Source organism: Poecilia formosa, unplaced genomic scaffold (assembly GCF_000485575.1).
Source record: "Poecilia formosa unplaced genomic scaffold, Poecilia_formosa-5.1.2 Scaffold18, whole genome shotgun sequence".
NCBI lineage: Eukaryota > Metazoa > Chordata > Actinopteri > Cyprinodontiformes > Poeciliidae > Poecilia > Poecilia formosa.
The window spans coordinates 3,393,829-3,414,654 of record NW_006799957.1 but is presented as its reverse complement, the minus strand read 5'-3'; the positions used below and the strand labels follow the sequence as shown (position 1 = coordinate 3,414,654).

At 36.0% G+C, this 20,826-nt stretch overlaps 1 protein-coding gene across 4 annotated transcripts in view; it reads left to right on the top strand.

The window, feature by feature from the left end:
* arhgef10la (Rho guanine nucleotide exchange factor (GEF) 10-like a) overlaps positions 1-20,826 on the top strand; it is a 125,721-nt gene that overhangs the window by 60,787 nt on the left and 44,108 nt on the right. For all 4 annotated transcript variants that reach the window (XM_016668940.1, XM_016668941.1, XM_007547024.2 and 1 more), the window contains 2 exons: positions 9,638-9,738; positions 19,319-19,440. In XM_016668940.1, coding sequence (XP_016524426.1) covers positions 9,638-9,738; positions 19,319-19,440 — 223 coding nt within the window. The remainder of the gene's footprint in view (positions 1-9,637; positions 9,739-19,318; positions 19,441-20,826) is intronic.

The window sequence follows — 20,826 nt, the reverse complement described above, 5'->3', positions numbered from 1 at the left end:
GTATTTGTGACTAAGATTGTTAAAACAGCAAAATATTAGAGCCTGGGTGTTAATTCTGCTACTCCAGATTAATAAATTAATCAGTGTGGTAATTTAAAGATTATGAATCAAATTTTAAAGGCTATTTGTTTCACCCTCCCGTACATAATAATACACAATTGGCTATTAGTTTTTGCCTGGAGGGAATCTTCCTACAATAGTGACTGCTAGGCAATACAGATTTCACATTCCAGCACCAAGGAGAGTTCCTGTCACTGGGTCAGTGGAAGCTACAGCTATTTTTGAGCCCGTGTGTGTTTGTAATCCTGAATTTGATGCATCAAGCCCAAATCATCCCACAATGCTTTGCATGGTTTGAAGAAAAGCTTGAACTGAAACAGTGTTAGTCTGAGTACAATTTACACATAACGAACAAAGGAGTGAATAATTGCATAAAGGTAATTGTCAAAGGTGTTCACATTTAATACCAATCATGGCTAATCAAGGCAAAAAAGAACACTTAGTCAAACATGTAGATGTGATTGCCTATCAAAGTGAAGAAAATGTCTGCAGCTAATCACAGTAAACAAAAAATTACTTATTATTCATTCAAATATAAATATGTAATTGCCCTCCTCCAAAAGCAAGGAGGGGATGTTTGACTTTGTACATGTGGCTCACAGAAGTTCGCTCTTTGAATTAAACAGAAGGCAGAGTTAATCAAAAATATATTGCATAGCAAAATAAAATAAAAACAATAGCAACACCTGTGTACGAGGCCAAAGCTTGATCTAGTATTTCCTGGTATACAGCTTGCAGCATAAACCAACTAATCAAAATTAAGTTTACTGTTTGTGGATTATTTTCATTACTTTTTCAACATACGTAAAATTAGGCATAATGCATAATGGGCATATGAATCGTATTCTGTTTTCTATTTCTTTGTCATTCTATAAAAGCTTTTTTCTTTTTCTTTTTTGGGGGGGTGGTAAATGTGGAATTTGATTCCACCACCTTCCACCCCACATCCTCCACTCCTCTGTGTTTGTCCAGGGACAGCTTGATAACTTTTTTCTTCTTTTTTTTTTCCTTTTCACATTCCTACATGTTGACACAATCACACTTGGAGGCAAACAACAATGGGTTCCCACTGTGGTTGCACATTGTCTTTACTCAGCATCATTCTAACCATTTTTTCGATGGTACTGGCCTGGTTCTCAAATTCAGTTCCTGAAATGTATTTTTTCACTCACAATTTTATTTCTCTTCTGGCATATCTTTATTAATTGTTTTAATGCTACGTTAATTATGAAAATGGAGGTAGATATTTCCTTATTTAAACAATTCTTGTGTTTTGCTATGTAAAAATTGTGGTCTTTAACTTTTCTCAAAAAATGTAAAACTTTACCATTTAAGTACACACATATACATGACATAATCTAAAACGCATCCTTTTGTAGAACTAATGTACCCAAAATCACTTCTTCTTTAAAAGCCAAAAGTTTAAAGAAGATGATTTTTAAATCAATTGTATATCTTAAGCCAGGGATGGTCGTTGCCATTGGAATGATTTTGGGTGGCCCTTGACCACAACTCAAGAATGGGATAAATTATATTTAGGTAATTTAGTTTATTGGGTAAAAATCAAAAGAAAATGCTACAATATTAAGAAAATAATAATCATAATCAAAATTTTGTGCTCCTTCAAGCTATGATGACTTTTATCTCGTCATTGTGTCTTCCTTAACCAAAATTGTCAGAGGTCCCTGTCTTAAGTGCTTGGCTTTGATGACCTGGTCCAAAGATGTATCATTTCTTTTCTTTACTCTTCAGATACATTTCCTGTAGATTGCTGCTTTTTTTAATCCTTAACTAGTTTTTATTATAAATATTGACACCATGGCAAGGATATTATTCTCACCTAAATTTATTCTGCAGAGGTTTGCCTTATGAACTTGCTGTATGCTTGTGAGATTTGGAAGGGTTGTGGGAAAATCCTTCTCCCCAGTCCTAAGTTAAGCTTCTGTGGCCAGGAAGTATTTCTTAGAATAATCACCATCTTACACTGGCATGGACAAGGTGAGCACCAGTGATGTTGGGAGATGCTCATTATTACCTTAGTCAGGAAGGCACAGTAACATCACCAATATAGCCACCAATAACATTTCCCTTGAAATGATTTTCTTAGATGCTATTTTTCAATTGAAAATATTTTTTTGTTGTTGCTTTATGTATTGCTTTGTTAGCATGTAATCAACCAACAAGATTAACTTGTAAGGGTGTGTTTATTGTGTTGGTTGAAGCTTGGTTGTTGCAGGACAGCGATTACAGAAGCACTCACTGAGAGCGTCTGTAATCAGAACTGTGTCTATAATAATAATAATAATAATAATAATAATGGAGGATGTTGGGTTGCGGTCTGAGAGAGGAATTCAAATGATTGTTTTTTAAGGCTTGTTCATTTTTTGTTATTGTTTTATTTGGGGTGCTTAAAAATACACTGAAATACTACCTTTCAGTATATTTTTTAATAATACTCTGAAATTATTTTCTTAGATTCACTTTAACTTTTTCAAATGCTTTTTCAAGCATGCAGTCACAGACAGTTGGGATACAACACATATTGTGCTTCAGGTTAAAAAAAAAAAGCTAATTAATGCAACAAAATCATGATTTTTTATTTTTTTTTCCTGTTTATTATTTTAAGCCATAGTTATAATACTAGATCCAATTAGTTACTTTCAAATGCCGTTTTATTGTATTCCCAGCCATGGAGATGAACCCCAAAATAACTGTGCTTGAGTATTAATGTTGTATTAATTAATGTGCTTGAGTATTAATATTGTATTAATTTCTGCAGCCTTTTGGAATTATTTCAGATGGGAACATTGCCCTCTAAATATAACGCTACAGGCTCTTTTGTCTGTCTGAACATTGATAAACGTTTGTAAATACCAAAAACAAAATATTGTCTCACTTTGTCTCTTTTCTCCACGCAATGATTCTGGTCAGGCATAATACAGTGAGTCAAGACTAACAAATATAGTGACAGAGGTTGCAGCAGCTTTAGCATTTTACAAATTTAGAATCCTTTAAGATTTCTCAACTGCAAATCCGAGTTTCTATCCGGCACACTGGGTTTCAGGAGGATGAAGGTGAAGTGCCACCAACACTCACATCTGCATTTGTCCCGTTCTTGTGCATTACTGTCACAGCTGACCTGCCCCCTTAAATCACTGGGTCATCTTCTCCCGTTGCTCCTCACTTTGCTCTGCTTTCTCTCAGTCCTATTCCCCTTTTGACTCTCCTTACACTCCTAGCTCTCCCGGTGTCCCCTCTGCCGGCACACGTGAGCTCGTTCTCTATTCTGGCCGCGCAGCACACCTGCACTGCGGCTGTCAGTCACTGGGCAGCGGAGAGAAATGGAAACTGCTCTCAGTTTAGCATGTTTGATGCTGTGTGTGCATGAAGTACTACCTAAAGAATCAAGAGAAGTGAAAAGCAAGGAGCTTTTCACGCCCCGTCTCTCCCTCTTTCTTTGGCAAATTGCACATGCTATGTTTAAGAATGAGTAACTGAGTAACACCTCAGTGAGAAAATTCAACTTTTTCAACATGTCAGATATGTCTTTGCTTTGTTCCCATTTTGCATATGTCCCTCTCCTTCTTGCTATATGCATTTTTAAAATAGTTTGGACAAAGCACTACTAGGTATGGCAGAAAAAGAATTTCTGATTTCGTTCACTTCTCCACTCAATTACCTCCTAATAATGCTTAAGAGTGAAATTGGCTTCCTCGTGTGTGTCTGTCCCTGCATCCACCTTTTTCACACACTCTCTTCCTCCTTTTCTTTTTGTCTCCTTCTAATAACAGCAGAATTGGTGTACAATTCACAGGTAGCTGGGAAAAGGCTATTTCTTTGGATAGCTACTCAATGCTTTCAAAAAGACAGCACAACTTCGATCAGGGAAACTACTTCTAGTTATGAGAAAGCTTGATAAATCTAGACAAGACAAGCTTTTCTGAATCACTAGACATTGAGTTCTTTCTAATTTTGAGGTTGTAATGCTAGTCTCCCTTTAGACTTACAGTAGAATCTTATTTTAGGTCAACAGAAATGGGGGGGAAGAAAAAAAAAACAAAGACAATACAATGAGTTCAAGCTCCAAGCTAAAAAAAAAATGGACTAAGCAGGTGACAAAGACAGCCAAATGTCAAAGTGAACACCTGTATTTGGTAGAATCTCTGTTCTTACTATGTTGAGTGACTGCCCTGGAGGTGATAGACACCTCTGGTGTTCCTGCCAATTCCGTTCTGGGTTCCAGTCGGGTAATGAGCCATGTGCCCACTCAACCTGGCTGCTTTGATGTCTGACAGTAGTTTCTATGTTGCACAGAAGGAAGTGATTCACCCTTAGTTGATACCATTGCTCTTTTTTGGGGGGTCCTTCATGATCAGACCGTTTGCCTGGGATACATAGCTTTTTGTGGGTTCCATCATTTAGCAGTTGATTAATTTGTGCTGCTAGTCTTTCATGGAGAGCAGTCAGGAAGCTGTGCTGTCTTGAATCTTTGTCATTATAATGTGTAGTGACTCTTGTTCTGGGTGATTGCTGTGGTCTCTCTTGCAGCCCCTTTCCATAAAAAAAAATTATCTGACATCTCCTGTCCCCCATTCAAATAACTGGAATATCACCAAAAGGAATGTTGAAAAAGAAACAAAACATCTATAATTTAACTTTGAAAAGTTCACTTCAGGTCACTTCTTGTTAATTTCTCCCAAACTTTTTAATGGGGTTTTCTTCATATTGATCTTAAGCCATTGCTGAAAATATATATTTTATTCCTGAAACTCAACTTTAGATTAATATTTTTATGTGAACAGGAAGCTTCATTAATTTATATGTTTTTTTTGTGGCTTACGCTCCTTTCAGTGAGAAAATGCCAACAGATCTTGGCGGCTATAGGGCAGTAATACAGAGCTTGCTTCTGAAGTCCATATGTGAATGCAGGCCATAACATAGAAATTAAATAACATTAATGCTCTAAAAGTTAATTTCTTAAAAAAGTAATAATAATAATTCTAATGATATTCTGTTGTATTTAGATACATCTACATGTGTCTCCATTTCCAGTCTGATTTGTTTGGGTCTTTTTTAAATATTATTATGTTTTCTGTTGTATTTAGATACATCTACATGTGTCTCCATTTCCAGTCTGATTTGTTTGGGTCTTTTTTAAATATTATTATGTTGTACCTTGAGCCAGCAGTCTCTAAAACAGCTCCCATATTTATGCACGTTTCTTTCTCTCCACCTTTGTTTGGACCCACAATGGAGCGGATGGTTTTTTGGACAATCTTGTGTTTCATTTTTCTCTCAGCTGCATTGTATTCAGAGGGCCACAAGAACAGCTATATTGTTCATACCAGGGATCAGCTGTTAGATTTCTGTGCCGCAGCTGTGCGGTTTCCCCACAAGCCTTCGATGTTACCCACGAGCTGAAGATAAAGAGACACGGGACCCATGCTGACTCTGGGTGTTTCAGCAGGGGAAGAAGGTTCAGGCCTGTTATTCCGTTCGTCATGGGAAGTGTGAAACATGCTGGTTGATCTAGTGGCGCTTACCTGTCATCAGAGGAACTGCTGGGAAATCAGCTAGATTCTGACCGAAACGTGGTGAACCATGCTCATCACAGAGAGACTCTTAACTATGGATGTTTTCATTTCTTTGGGTCAACACAATGACGGAGAGGAACTTTTGCTGTGTTTGTGTAAGACAGATGGGGACACTCTGGACACTTAGCTACCAAGGTTGCACTGGTAAGGGGACGATGCTAGTTGTTAAGATGAAGCAATGAATGGGGATTAGTTGAGCCAGAAATTGATTTCATACCAAACCAACTCTATGTCCATGTGTTATGAAAGATGGGTGAATGATCTGAATCAGTTCTTCAAAGGGTTTAATCAGAAAACTACCCATCCTCCAGTCCAGCCATCCCTGCCTTTTCAGTATCTGTCTGCTTTACCTTTCACACCTTCCAGCTCTTAGTCACCCACCACTCTCTCTGCTTCAAACGCTACATCTCCAAAACACAGAGCCCCACTCCACAACCGCTCCCTCTCAGCTCTATGTATGAGGTACAAGCTGTAAAGATCAAGGTGTGAGAAGCTGCAGGTCCAGATGGAAAATGCATAGTGTCCTGAGGTGCTGTACAGACCAACTTTGTGGCATTATGGAACAAGTGTAATATGAGCCTGGAGCTATGAAAGACCTTCTTTGTGGTATCACAGCAAAAACATCCACCAGTTTGTCTGCCAGTCTGACAATGGAGTGGATGATGCCTCTCCTGCACTGAAAAACAGGTACATTTTCCTAAAGAATGAAACATAATCTGTGTCAGTGGATACTAAGCTGCCTCACTGGTGTCCCAAAGTACCAGGGTGCAGAACAGTGTGTTCAATATGTTGGTTTGCAGAGTGGGTCCTCGCAGAGTTCTACCCCCAATACTACAGACTCACCATCTTCAGATGATTATGCCATAGTTCATAGTGAGGATGATTTGCAGTGCAGAGTGGACACAGGATATGTGGACTGGTTCCAGTAGAACCACCTCCAGATCAATGTAGTGAAAATCAAGGAGCTAGTAGTAACTGGTGTCAGAAAACTCTGAGGTGTGAGAATCCTTGTTAAGTGGCGTTTTGACTAAAAATCTGCAAATTCCGTCCTGTCAGGCGACGGGGCCTGGATAATACCCGTGTTAAACGGACGGCGGAGTCCGGCGACGACAGGCGCTTAAATTCCGTAACAAAAATATGTTTTTATCTTTTTTAAATCTTTTTTTAATCTTTTTCTTTTTTTGCAAAATCTCTCTCTTTCTTACTGTTTATTCAATGTCACATGCTGTTCTTATTTTTTTTTCTTTAATTATGTAAAGCACCTTGAAATGCCTTGCAGCTGAGATGTGCTATACAAATAAAATTTGATTGATTGATTGATTGATTGATTGATTGATTGATTGATTGGTGACTCACCAACAAAAAATTAAGCAAGATGTCTCACTACAGCCTGGTAAGAAAGCCTGTGAAAGTGAACAATTAGAAGAAATAAAGAAAATCAATTATTCTGATATGAAGGTAGTAAGTTTATTATACACTATTTAAGATAATACTCTCTATTTTAACCCTTTGAGTATTTTTTGAGTGAGAAGGTGAGATAGAGAAATGGTAAAAAACAGTTCCATAGTTCTTAATAGTTGTGAATATATATATATATATGTTTATATATAAATTGCTCAAAACCATCACTACTATCAATAATAATAATAATAATAATATTAATAATAATAATTATAATTAGAATGACTGACACATTAAAGAAAGTTTTTTAAAAATTTACTCACCCCATGCATTACGCTATTGCAGAACGAATGACCTGTTGCATTTTAAATGCACAAAGGAGCATCATGGTCCTTACAGCCAGCAGTTGTAAGAAGAAACAACCATCACTGCTCCCAAAACACACAAAGTTGTGTCAACATCCTTTCTGTTATTTGTGAGAGTAATATGCATAGATAAAAGAGTAAAGTTTGTAGATATTTTTATTACTTTTCTTAGAATCAACATATGCTGACATTCATAACTGTGTGTTCCAGGTTTTCTCCCAGAAGGCCTTTTGGAGTTAGAAAAATGTTTAAAGTTGGGAGGAAATTTGAAAATATCAAGAGCTTAATGTCTTATTTGAAGACATTAACAACACCTAAACACTAATTATAATTTTCCAGCCATTTTGCTACTGATATAATTACATTTTCTTGCTGATGGCCAATGGATAGTTAGACTTCAGAGTGGAGCTGTGAAGATCACCCTTCACCTGCTCTCTGCTGCTGTAGTTGGGTAGTTTGAGTTGCAAGTCATTGTTTGACACCTTGTTCATATTCAGATATGAATAACCTGCTGTTTTTCTATGGCTCATTTGTCTTCATTGTATCATTTCTTTTGTTTTGTAGCTGCAAAGCAAAACCATATTATCATCCCTTTTTTAAAAATAAATGTGTTTGTTTACCACATATTTCACATCTAAATTACCTTACAGTGACTGGGGCAAAATTCAAATAGTTTTACTAATGTAGGGTTTTGGTATGCTAAAAGGCCCTGAGCAAACAAATGTAAAGTTATGCAAAAACAAAGGGCTATTTAAAAAAAACCATTTAACAATGGTAAATGGCTGTGAACAATACAAATTTAAATTGTGTATGACACAATATGAATTTCTTCAGTAAATTTAAAACTTTTTCTCAAATAAAATCAATGGCTATATTAGATCAAGATTTATCAAGATGGTGTGTAATCATTCCTTAAAACAATGTGTTCTGAATATCAAATTCTCGCTGCCTACAAGCTTGAAAGGCACCTTAATCAAAAATATGGCAAATGGGATACACGAACATATCACCCACACCTTTATCTGAGATTTTTGTTGCTTGTTTTAAAGCATTACATAATGTTTGTTCTTCTCCTAAAACATTAAATTGTCCATCTTTCATATAATTGCAATCTGTGTCATTTGAATAATTTTTAAATTTTGGACAACTCACTAATTATTTGAGCATGCGTAGCAGGGATGTTTTGATTCATCCTCAAGGACACGTTGACATTGAGTTGAAAAAAGATTGAACCCTACGTGTTTTATTAGGATTCAGTCTCCTCCACTCTGGCTTCAACCTCTTGTGAGGGTTGGAAAATGCAGTTATTTTTAATTCAGAAAATGTGTAATGGATTCCAATAGTGACCCAGTTTCACAGTAAATGTTTATTTATTCATGTATCGTATCACAGGACAATAAACTCATTCATTCCCAATTATGTTTTCAGTGTTTATGCTCTTGTCTTTTGTTTAAACTCTGTGAAAGTCTCTGTAAGGTTAAAAGTAACTTTTGCTTAAGAAAATCCCAATTCAAAAGATTTGAGCAAAATGACTTTCTAGGTATAACAATCACATTTAATTGTAAATGTATGTAAATGTGCTTTGGTGAGGTTCATTTCAAAGACTTCATTAGTTGTGGAGTCTCTATCATTTTGAAATTCTTTAGTTCTGCTTTTGTTCTTTCTTTCACACATCTGAGCTCTGGTCTCCAACTGTGCCAAAGCTTGATTTGGCTCCAAAAGGCTGTAACTGATCAGAGCCTGCCACTGGTTGTGCCAGCAAAGCCCACACATTAGTGGCTTTTTTTTTTCCTTCTTTGAGTGCTTGTGCCCACCTATAAGCGATTTACTGTGACCAGGCTATGCGATCATCAGAGCACGCTTTGAATATTTATGTGGAGGCTGAAAGCATAGCGCGCCTGTACACTGAGGTGAATGACTGTAGTTCTTCAAGGAAAAAGCTGCTCTGACATAAAATCTTACTGTATTAAACTTAAATTTCCATGAAATGAAACACTGTCTGCTCCACTCAAGTCTTCTTTTCTCTGATTCGTTGTCTTTGGATTTAGCTTATTAAAGTCACATCAAGATCTAATTCTGTACTTTTCTGATTTTTGGTTAAGGTAAACCTTGAAATAAAGTATATATAGAATTCAACATAAGTTAACCCATTGTAACTGTAGCTGTATATTGATGTATTTGTCTGTGTTTGTCTGTGCATGTGTGTTTTTTCTTTAGGTCTGGCCGTCCAGTTAGCTTCATGGTGGTCTTCAACACCCCCAACCCTCTTAGTAAGATCTCCTGGGTCAACCGACTGCACTTGGCCAAGATTGCACTAAGTAAGCACACATGAGATACTTACAGACTCACACACACACACACACACACACACATCCACATCAACACACTCACCAAGAAGATCACTGTGTCATTTCTTCTTAAATAGGATGATGCAATGCAATGAAAGCACCGACAGTGTGTTCAACAAATGCTTGGATACATTATCACTGTTTTCTTCACACCATGTTAGTGAAATGCACAACTGCTGTTGCAATTTATGTAATCAGGGATAAAATAAAAACCTTACTAACTAGGTCACTGAAAGGTTATGTACTGAGGAAAACTAAAAAATAGATAACATTATTAATTATTTATTTTCCAAATCTCCATGTGGAATTTTTTAAATAGAAAAAAAAAAACTTATTATGAAGCCAAATTCCACTAAAAAACAAAAGGATTTAAAGTTACTGAAAAAGTTGTACTGTGTTCGCTGGTGAACCTTGTTTTGAAATTCCTTTCTGAACATTTTGTTATGGAGACCTGTCAGCGGTCAACCTTCACCACTGGCAAAATAACAACAAGCATATCCCCAGACCTGTCTCAGCAGGGACCACAAGACCTGTTTCATTTTTTATCTCTTCCTAACCTCTGTCCTCTAACCCTTTACCTCGCTGAAACAAGTCTGACCATGCAGTTCACAACGTGCTCATCAGGAGTTCATTAATGTTTACTGTGATCCAGTTGTTACAAACAGATGGTACATGTAGTACAGGTATTATAGACAGCACTACATTTATGTATGTTTGTCTATTGCTGCATGCATATTTGATGTACTTTGCCCCTCTGTCCCTTCTTCACATACTTATTATGTCAACTATGCTTTAGCATATGTTAGCAATGCATATTTAAATTCTCTCAAACTTATTTCTGCTCATTTGATTCTCTTGTTCAGCAATGCATAAATTAACCATGCAGCTGAGGTTCTCAGTTTTAAAGAGCTTCTGCTTGTTGTGAGTTGCTATATGAAAGCATTATTGCATGAAAGAACAGCTAATCATCTTAGACTAATTATATGCATACTTTCTTTTTAGGATTGATTTAATACCAAACATGTTACTTGGATTATTAGCAGGTTGTGTATATTGAAATTGGATGTAGCTTTGCTGCTAAAAACATAAAACAGTTTCTATGTAAGTCTATTGAAAGATGCCTGTATTTATTCTGAATATCTACTTTTTGTATGTAGTTTACAGTGTCAATCCTTTTTTTCACTTTTACCTGACTGTTTTTACTTTCTAGACTGGTTTAGTTGGTAGCAGGAGAAGAGGTGGGTAGTGAGTTCTTTGATCTGAATTAGTTGTTTTTTTTTGTAATGATGATATTAGTTTTGACATTTTTTCTCAATCTCTAAAGTATCACAATTTAAACATAGCTTTATATTTTTATCTGTTTGATTACATTGTGTTCTCAAATGATTCGTTTGAATGAAAAAAGATGTTATGATCAAACAGTTACTACTCACTACTTTTGTTTAGTCTTACTTCTACATGAATAGCAATACATTGGAGAAATACTGCTCGCACTTGAGTACAATTGTTGGACAAGCTAGTAATCTCTGAATAAAATATACGATAAAGCAGCATACAATCTAATTTAATCCTCCTGGCATGCGTCTTTTCCAGTTAATTTGTTTGAAACAATTTTTTTTTAAAGGAAGTAACATGCTACATTCATAAGCAAAGTGCTTTCCAGTCTTCTCAATGACTGTGCCAAACTAGTTGGGATAACAGGTCAACCGTACGTCTAAAAGGTGTTGTGCTTAGCAGAGATTTTCCTGGCGGTTTGTTTTAAGAGTATTTGAAAGGTCTATGTAACAATAAATATATAACACGCACACCAGATTCCTTGACTGTACTGCAGGCCCACCTGTCACAGTTTGGGGTATAGAGGTGTATGGGGCATGTGGCGTATCTGTAGACACTCCAATTGCGCTTGACAGAGTGACATCAAAGACGTCAGTTGAGGAGCAGAGGAGGCTGAGGCTGCAGTGAAGCGCAGCATCGCCAGCCTTTCCCTGTTCCTCACACCTTTATCAGCAACACAGCAGGCGTACTGATGAGGAAAGCTGCATAGTTACTGCATGCAGCTTCCTCCCATTTGGCAGCTGTGTGGACACTCTAGTGATATTCAAGGCAAGATACAGCAAATTATCCTTATCTATCTCTAATAAGAAACATGTGTTATATCAATATTTTTGGGGGTAGACCATAAAAGGTAAACACAAATTTGCATGGGAAGAAAGAAAGAAAAAATATGATGTAAAATTTGCCTTTCAACTCAGTGAGTCTGAATTAATTCAGTAAGCAAAGTTTATTTGGTGTTCACTTCAGCAGAGAATAACAAACATGGATCGAATTTTATTTCTTTATTGCATTTTTTTGGTTGTGGAAAACACACTGCCAGTCAGCACATTGGATAAAATGCTAATAAAATGTAAATGCAGCTCTTTTCTATCATATTTATTCACTTTGTTTTAAGAGGCTGTCTGCATTTATCATGAAATCCTATTGCTTGTGTTCTTCCAGTGCTTTTTCTAGACCAGTCGTTTCCCAACATGGCCCTCAATCCATTTGAGAGTTTTCTGATAACTTTTGCTACCATTTTTTTTATTGCATGTGTGTGTTTTCCATTGACACATATGAGGTTGACACATTTAGCCAGAGCAAGTGAATCCTGTCCTCTACTACAACAACAATAAATACAAGATTTCATTAAAAATGCATTAGCATAGTAGAGTGAAATGCACTGACATCATAGAGTTATGGCAAGAAAATCACAGAGAGCCTGGGATGGAATCCATCTTTTCTGTCAGTGACTGACAGCATGTCTCTAAATTTGTGCCATTGTTTTAAAGGATTGTTCTCTTTATGTCTGAGAGTTTAGCTAAATTCATGTTTCCATGTCAGAATAATATTATTTATTCATAAAGAACTACATTTGGAATATTTTTTGTTTTGCATGACTCATGAGACTTGGTTGTTCTACTTCTCAGATGCTGGGCACATTTTTGCAAACTCTCGTTTTTTTTTTTGTTTTTTTTTTGAAAGTAGAAGTTACTTGCATATCATTGCTATGCAGCCATGTCACTGAAAATAAAAACTTTTTTTTTTTTGCCAAGTAATTCTTTACATTGATTGTATAAAAACAACATTACACATTAATTTCTGTAATCTTCAAGTGTCCATTGAATATCACATAGATTGCCCACCTGCTTAAATGTGAATAAACATTACTTATATATAAAGTAATTATTATGCAGAATTATGTAACACACAGGTTACTGGAATTATTTACCAACATTTCCTGAGCATAAATCAGGCAGCAGAAAACACAGTTTTCTTTGTGTAAGAAAGGGTTCAAATATTTAGATAAAATTACCTAATTGTACAAAGTCCTTTCTTTCAATTGTTTGCACTGTTAATATTATTGTGTTTTAAGATATCCAGTTAGCTTTTGCTCAGTCATGAATTTGTACTTGATAAGAATGACCTTTGGCAAGGGCGAGTTCTGTTGGAGTCAAAACCCAACAATTTCTCACCAACAGACTAAGGCACTCATTTTCAATTGTGTCATGAAGGTTTGGTGCTGGAAGCTGATCGTCTCAACTTTGTTATCATTCCCTTCTGAGGTTATTTTCTCCCTCATCGGTACTAGAACTTAAAATCTAAAATTTAAACTCTTAAAACATAATTTTCTTTAGGCTTAAGAGGACACTTAACAATGTTTATATATTTGATTCTCAAATAAACTCTTGCTGACATTGATTTTAAATATATTCTAGTTCTAAGAATTACACATAAATGTTCTGATTCCTTTGATATGTCAGAGACGTATCGATAAAAAGCTTAGAAAAAATTATTCTTTTGATTGTTGACAGATTATGAGTGTAATTGGTTTATGAACATGAACAAAGATTACTTTGCTTAATATTGTATAGTTTGTGTGAACAATTAATTCCCAGCTTTTGATCAGTTCACTTTGCAAAGTAACATAGTTATGACTTGCAAAGTCAGTTTTATTATGTTATTAATGCATGACAGATATCAATTAAACTGCATTATTCTTGTTTGAAAAAATTGTGAGAAAACTAATTTAATGTAGTAGAAAATTCAGAATGAGTAAGCATTAATCACACAGTAGTTTATGAATGAACCTCCATTTTGGCCCTTTGAGGAACTACTGCTTTATCCATCACTTAGATAAAAACAAATCTAATAGAAGCGGGTGGCAAGATGGGTTTCATTGACTCTCTTGGGAATCGATATCACCACCAACCTGGTCAGGATGACAATTACATGTTAATTGTTTTACACCAACACTTTGCCTTCCCAATCCACCAAAGGTAATTACAATGAAGGAGTTGTTGATTTAATTTCACGGATGGTGTAGCATCACAGGGGCTCCCTCGTCGTTGTAGTCGTAGGCAGGTCTGTCCTCTGTTCAAAGGGAGACCTACAGTTGAATCAGCATTTTAAACTCACCGAACCATGGTGTTGTTTAGTCTGAAATGGCTGTCTTGCTCTGGAATGTCCCTGAATATTGGACAACACAAGCGGCAAATGTTATCATGCATGATTTAGTGAGTAATTAAATATTGTGAAACTCATTTTCTCCCGACCCATCGCCACACTAGTGTTTATCCTGTTACCTCCAATTAGAGGAAGCATAGCCTACATCGCTCATTGGAAGAGTTCTCTCTACCACATCTGTGAATATCGTTAGCTTTTAATGGCATTTATGCGTTCTGTATTATTAGTTAGGTCTGTTACAGGCCTTGTTAGTGGATGGGGGATTTACGCAATGTGGTATAGAAGCCAAGGCTAATGTTATGCTTCTCCCGTAAACAACACGTGTCACTTTATGAAGGCCTGCACAGTAGTTATAAAGCCTTGAAATAGAAAGTGAGAATTACCCCATAGTGCTTCCTTGCCAGGACCTGCTGGGCCTATTAGAAACCTGGTGTGCTACTGCATTCTTTAAGTCTATCTGAGTGGCCCTGCTGTTTCTGAAGGGTTTTCATGAAATGGCCAAAAGCATTGCCTAATTAATGGGCTTCCTCAGTGCAGAATTAATTGTTTTCTACCATTCAGAGTCGGCTCTTTCAGAAAGGGTTAAAGCGTCAGACTTTGATGGCTCTCACAAGAAGAAGAAGAGCCCGTCAAATCATGAGAGATTGTTGCTGAGGCGCAGGAGACAGAATGAGAAGAATGAACGAGGGCAGGGAGAGGGGGATGTTGAGGGTGTGCATGATTATGTGTTTTGTGTGTCTGCGCGAACATGTGGAGAGTAGGAAGAGGTGGTTGGTGACAGGGGGAGTAGGACTAAAAGGATGATTGAGACAAGCAATCAGTCCCTCAGTCCTGCTGTAGGGAAGAAAGACCGAGCAGGAGGCCGTTGCCTGCGGTTACATTGCTAAGAGTGAAGAACTTGTTTTTTTTGTTTTGTTTTTTTTTTCTCTTATGTATCAGTATGAGTGGAGTGTGGTTTAGAGGAACTAACACACATTTTGGCACACCTTCTCGATCCACTGTGAGCCTATGCCATGTTGACTGAACAGAAGATGAAGAAAAGGAATACAAAATCACCTGCTGCATGGGTGATCAAGTAGATTTAATTTATCAGCACACATAGATTTACATGCTGTCTCTGTTAAACAAAATGAGCCACACCTAATGTGTTAACCTTGTCTTTTTATTTTGTTCACTTTATTAGGAACATAAAAATATGTTCGTTTGAACACCTATAACACAAATATAGAAGAAAGTCAGCTCTAAACTCCTCCACTGGAATTATTTCTGTTAGCTCTGAAATTAATCTGTCAGACTGCAAAGATTATCTCCGTATCTCGCTGTGCTCAAACATGCGAAATGTTTATGATGAGTAAACATTATCTCAGATTTAATTAACAGATCCCACACTTGCATTAATCCATGAGAAATATCAATTGCGCTGCTGTATTTAATTAGGCTATATCTTTGCCCTTTGTGTCACCAGGGCTGATATAGCACCATGCCCTGCAAATTAATCAAATTAATCAGCAAAAGACTTGAAACAAAGGCATGATTGGAATAACAAAACTGAGAGACTAAGTCTTCCCTGTAAGTGTTCATTCCCACCACCTTTTTAAGAGATGCTGGGCGTCTGTAGATCTACAGCTTTAGTTTCTGGAATCTTTAAATTGAAATTTATTGCTTCAAATCAACAAGTCATAAAAACATAAAAACATATGTGATACCAAAACAATGGAAATTTTAAAAACTATTTTCGGTGATATTATGCTTAAGTTTTGATTTTGACAAATCTGTCTACAATAACATCTTGAAGTCGGTTTAATGAATGTTTATATTCTGTAACTGTGTTGATTCACTAAACGGCAAGGTTCAGTCTTGAAAAATATACGACTTACCTCTATTATTCTCTGTGTCTGGATGAGTATGGAAAAAGAACAAATTGAATGTACAAAATTGTTAGTTACCAAACATTATTTACTGTTTCATTCACTAAAATACAAAAATCAGAATTTGTAGTATAATGGTTTTCACAATCATCTTTAACAGAGTATATTTGTTGATTTTAGATATGCACAGTCACATTTATTTATTTATTTTTTTGCTGTTCTTTAAATCAGAATTTTTAATCTGGGTATTAAAAACACATAGACTTTGTGTTATGTTTTATAGAAGATACTTTCATAACTGTCTCTCTTCTTTGTCTATTTATGGGTTTTATTTAGCCTAACCCTAACCCTTTTTCCTTCTTTCTCTCCCATACCCCTTTATCCATTTTAACTTATTGCCATCCCTGTCTCTCTTTCTTTTATTGTCTTTTCCACGTATTTAATAGTTGTGTATATTTCCTTTAAAGTAAACCTAAAGCAGTTTATAACAGAGTTTTAATAAAAATTCAAGTGGAGCATATTGGCAAAAACCGCAATACTTGTGAGAGTAAAACTGCTGGGCTTCATGGTTAGTTAACTCCAGTTAGTTGAACAATTAGCATAGGATAACATTGCTCTGGCTTAAAGAACTTGTCATGTATTCTGCTATCCGAATAATTAGGTTTCAAACTCATCTGTCTAAAAACCATTATTCCAGAAGTAATTTTCTTGGTGTTTGTTCGTTCTAGCAAATTTTAGCTTGCCCTTCATGCTTTTCTTAAAGAGCAAAGCATTCCTCTTCGCACACCTCCTGTGAAACTTAAACTTGTACCATCATTGCTTGATTTTACCAGCATGAATTACAAACAGGGGCAAATATTTGTTGTAGGTCTTTATAACATTTATGGTTTGCTAGATGTTACTTTTTCTTTCATTTTAAGTATCACCTTCATTTCATCACATGGTGTACATTTTATGCTTTGAATGCCTCCCGAGTGTAAGATAATTATGACTTAAATCAATCAGACTGGAGGTCAAAGCATCCAATTTGCTTTAAGTTTCAAGCATTCAGCATGTCAAGGTGTAAGAATCTTTACCAGTGCAGTGTCTTCATAGTGTAGCTTGGGATTAAGTAAAGTTAATAATAAATTGTTACAATAATAGCTGAGTAGAAGCTGTGTTGATTGTCTAACAGTAAAAATCTTTCAGTATTTTTTTTTATTTTTATTTTCTTTACAAAAGTTCATTAGAGATTGGCTTTTTTTGGCGATCAAATTATGTATGCTACAGTGTCGAATGTGTAAGAATGCAATGCTAGAGTGTCATTCAACTAAGACGGCATATCTTTCAAAACTGCTGAAAAGCAAGACACAAACCTTTTATCCTCATGATATCATGATTTATGAAACACTTGCACTAATTGACCAGAATAATGTAAACACCAAGTTTAAATTTCACATTTTGTGCGGAAGTATATAAAACACTGAAAAGATGCAGACCTTCTTTCATTGCATTTTATGTGCCTACTGTAGGCATGGATTTATTGCTTACATCTTAAATTAAAATAAATATTGATGCTGGTTTGTTTCTTTAACGAAGATAAGATGTTTTTCAGTTATAAGTGAGGAGTGAAGAGTATCTAGCCTTCCCTTTCTATACAACCTTTCATTCAGTTTAACATTTTTGTCTTTTTTGATTTTTTTACCTTGTTACGAGCCTCATATTCTCTTTAATGGCTGCTGGTCTGGATGAAAGTCTTGGCAAACAGACTTTACTTGAGAATGACATACTAGACAATCTGTTAATGCATTCAAGGAGTGAAACTCACAGTGTGTATTTTTAGTTAGACTTGTGCAATTAGAGGCATTGAAGTTGGCTGGCTGCTTGGATAATAACATATCTGCCAACTGAATTATACATATAGAAGCACATGCACTGTATCAGTGATTAATCCAACAACAACCATTAGTCACAGCATTGTTTCTACGTTGTTACAACAAATAAAATTAATAAATGAAGTATCTGTTCAGTTGATGGAAAATTAGCTGCCAGAAAACATTAACCTTAAACTTGCATAGTGTGGAACAATGCAATTTTATGAAACAGATATGCCTAAAGATAAATACTTCTTCGAGAAATAAATCCAGCAGCAGTTTTTGATTAATTTCTTATGCTTATACATATAACTAAACAGATATGAATTTGCAAATGAATGTTTAAATCCCTACTGCCACTTGCGAGATAGTGGGTGGTGTCCATATTTTATACTTGTACTGTTTTGCAGCTAAAGTCTGTGTTTATAATTTATTTCACTTTTACCTTTCTCCTTGCAGTTGCAGTAAAGATTAATATTTATTTATATTCATTTGGAGTTTATTTCAAAGCTTCTCTTTGTGTGTACTCTGACAGACTCAACACACATAGCCAGTACATCTGAACAGAAGTTTATTAAAGCTAATGAAGAAAGTTGATAATTACTCTGCGGTAAAATAATCTACTGGCCTTGGTGTCACTTCTGCTGCAGTTTGCCCTCAATTAACCCATGTAGACCCTGTGTGGCATATGATTATGACCGCCCACATGTCTAGAGAATGTTTCAGGGCTTAATGCACTAACCTTTTATATATGTGACCTCAAATCTTTTTGTGTCTTGGCGGATGGTTTCTCAGAGACTGTTGGAACATCACACCTGTACTTAAAAATAATTTATTTAACGTAGACTACACAGCTTAGAATTGCTGTAAATCAAAAATGTTCCTGCTTCCAGGTAATTTTCTGACTCTCATGCAGAATGTCATTCCATGCCATTTACGGGATGTGGAATGAATAAATAAAAAGAGTTAATTATACAATGATAAATGTGCACTAAAGAGGGGCTTCAGTGAAATGTGTGTAGAGCGGTGAAGTACATGTGAGGATGAAACTTTGTAGTGAGCAGACATTATTAAACAAAATTTGGGACGTTCTTTCAGTGTGGATAAAATGCAGGCTAACATATCCAGCAATGAGAAAGTTATGCGATTATTTTCAAATACTAACAACATAGTTGACATACATCTGAAAATGTTCGACTATTTATTCGGCTTATGACAGAGATGGAAAGTTTACGGTTGCTAATATGGGCAATATGAATTGGTGAAATAAACACCTAGGCTGTGTGACGAGTGGAGAAAAACTTTAATTTGTTTGTTTGCTTGTTTCAGGAGAGGAAAATTCTCGAGGTTGGTTATATGGAGAAGATGAAGGGAAAACAATAGTACCATTTTCCTGTCCACTGCTTGCCTGTCACATGCCTGTCTTTGCTACAAAGTCACCAGAAAGAAAGGTAAATTTTCACTCACTCACTCACTCACTCACTCACTCACTCACTCACTCACTCACTCACTCACTCACTCACTCACTCACTGATTCATTGTCTTTTTGTAAATCTTGTGCAAAATTTCACCATTTACTGAAATTTGTGAGATTGTATAAATCACTGCAATGACAAAGTGACCATATAAAATTAAAAATTATATTGTAGTATAAGTTATCTGAAGTTATCTTTGGACCTAAAGAAGAACAAACTAGAGTCAAAGCACAGCTTCAGGTTTTACTACTAACAACCAGCAATGAGGCCCGAAATCTGGGGGTAGTGACGAACTCTGACCTGAACCTTCAGAGCCACAGAAAGACTGGTACAAAGTTGGCCTTCTATCACCTGAAGAACATTTCCAGGATTAGAGATTTAATGTCTCAGCAAGATTTAGAATGAATAAATATTTTCAAAATATGTTTGTCTGTTGTTACCACGTTCACCAAAACACAGTTGTAACACTTTTGACCTCCAAACAGTAAATTTTTTACCCATTCATAAAATATTTGCCAGGTACATTTTATGTTCACCTGTTAAAGACTTTATGAAAAGAAGACTTTCCTTTTCTGTGGCTTGTTAATTATTTTTTTTTTTTGGCTTTTGTCCATGGTGTCATACTGAGCTATCTTTTCATTGTTGGATAAAGGAAAAAATAGCCACCCACTGGAAGCCTGAAGCTCTTTAGATCTCAGGTGGTGGATTTTTTTAGACTTTATTTCAGGCTGTGTAGATTTAAGCCACTGTTTATTTAATCATTGCATGCTGAGAGCCTGCTAATTGTAATCTGGAAATTGTGAAAGTACGCATTTAAATTTAATCAAGGTTAGTTCAACAGCTAAAATTAAGATGGGGCGAGTGTGAGTTTATTTTGGTAATTTTTGCTTCAGAAAAAAAAAAGATATATATATATTTAACATTAGAAGTTCCTAGGACTGAGTTTGGCGCAGTTTTTCCATTCAGCACTGTCTTAGTTCTTTGTGGCATACACTCAAAATTCAGTGCATATTTTTGTGGAACCATCATACATTTCAGTTCAGCTCAGACATCATTAGCTATTATCACATTTGCTGTAGATTTGTCAACTTCACACTGATTATAACAATCTTTCATTTCACCACAACCCAAAGCTCTATTGGCTGAGATGTGATTCCTGCAGAGGCCACTGGGGTACATGGCATGTACAAGAGTGCATGACCCAGCAGGACACAGCCATCAGTGCAAACCTTTACAAGGCAGGAGGTATCAAAGCGTGTAAATACAGGGGCTAGCATCACTAATAACAATTCTGACACAAGTGTTTTTTTTTTTTTTTTCTTGAAATGTAATTATCATTGCATAATTTGGTGACTTGACTTC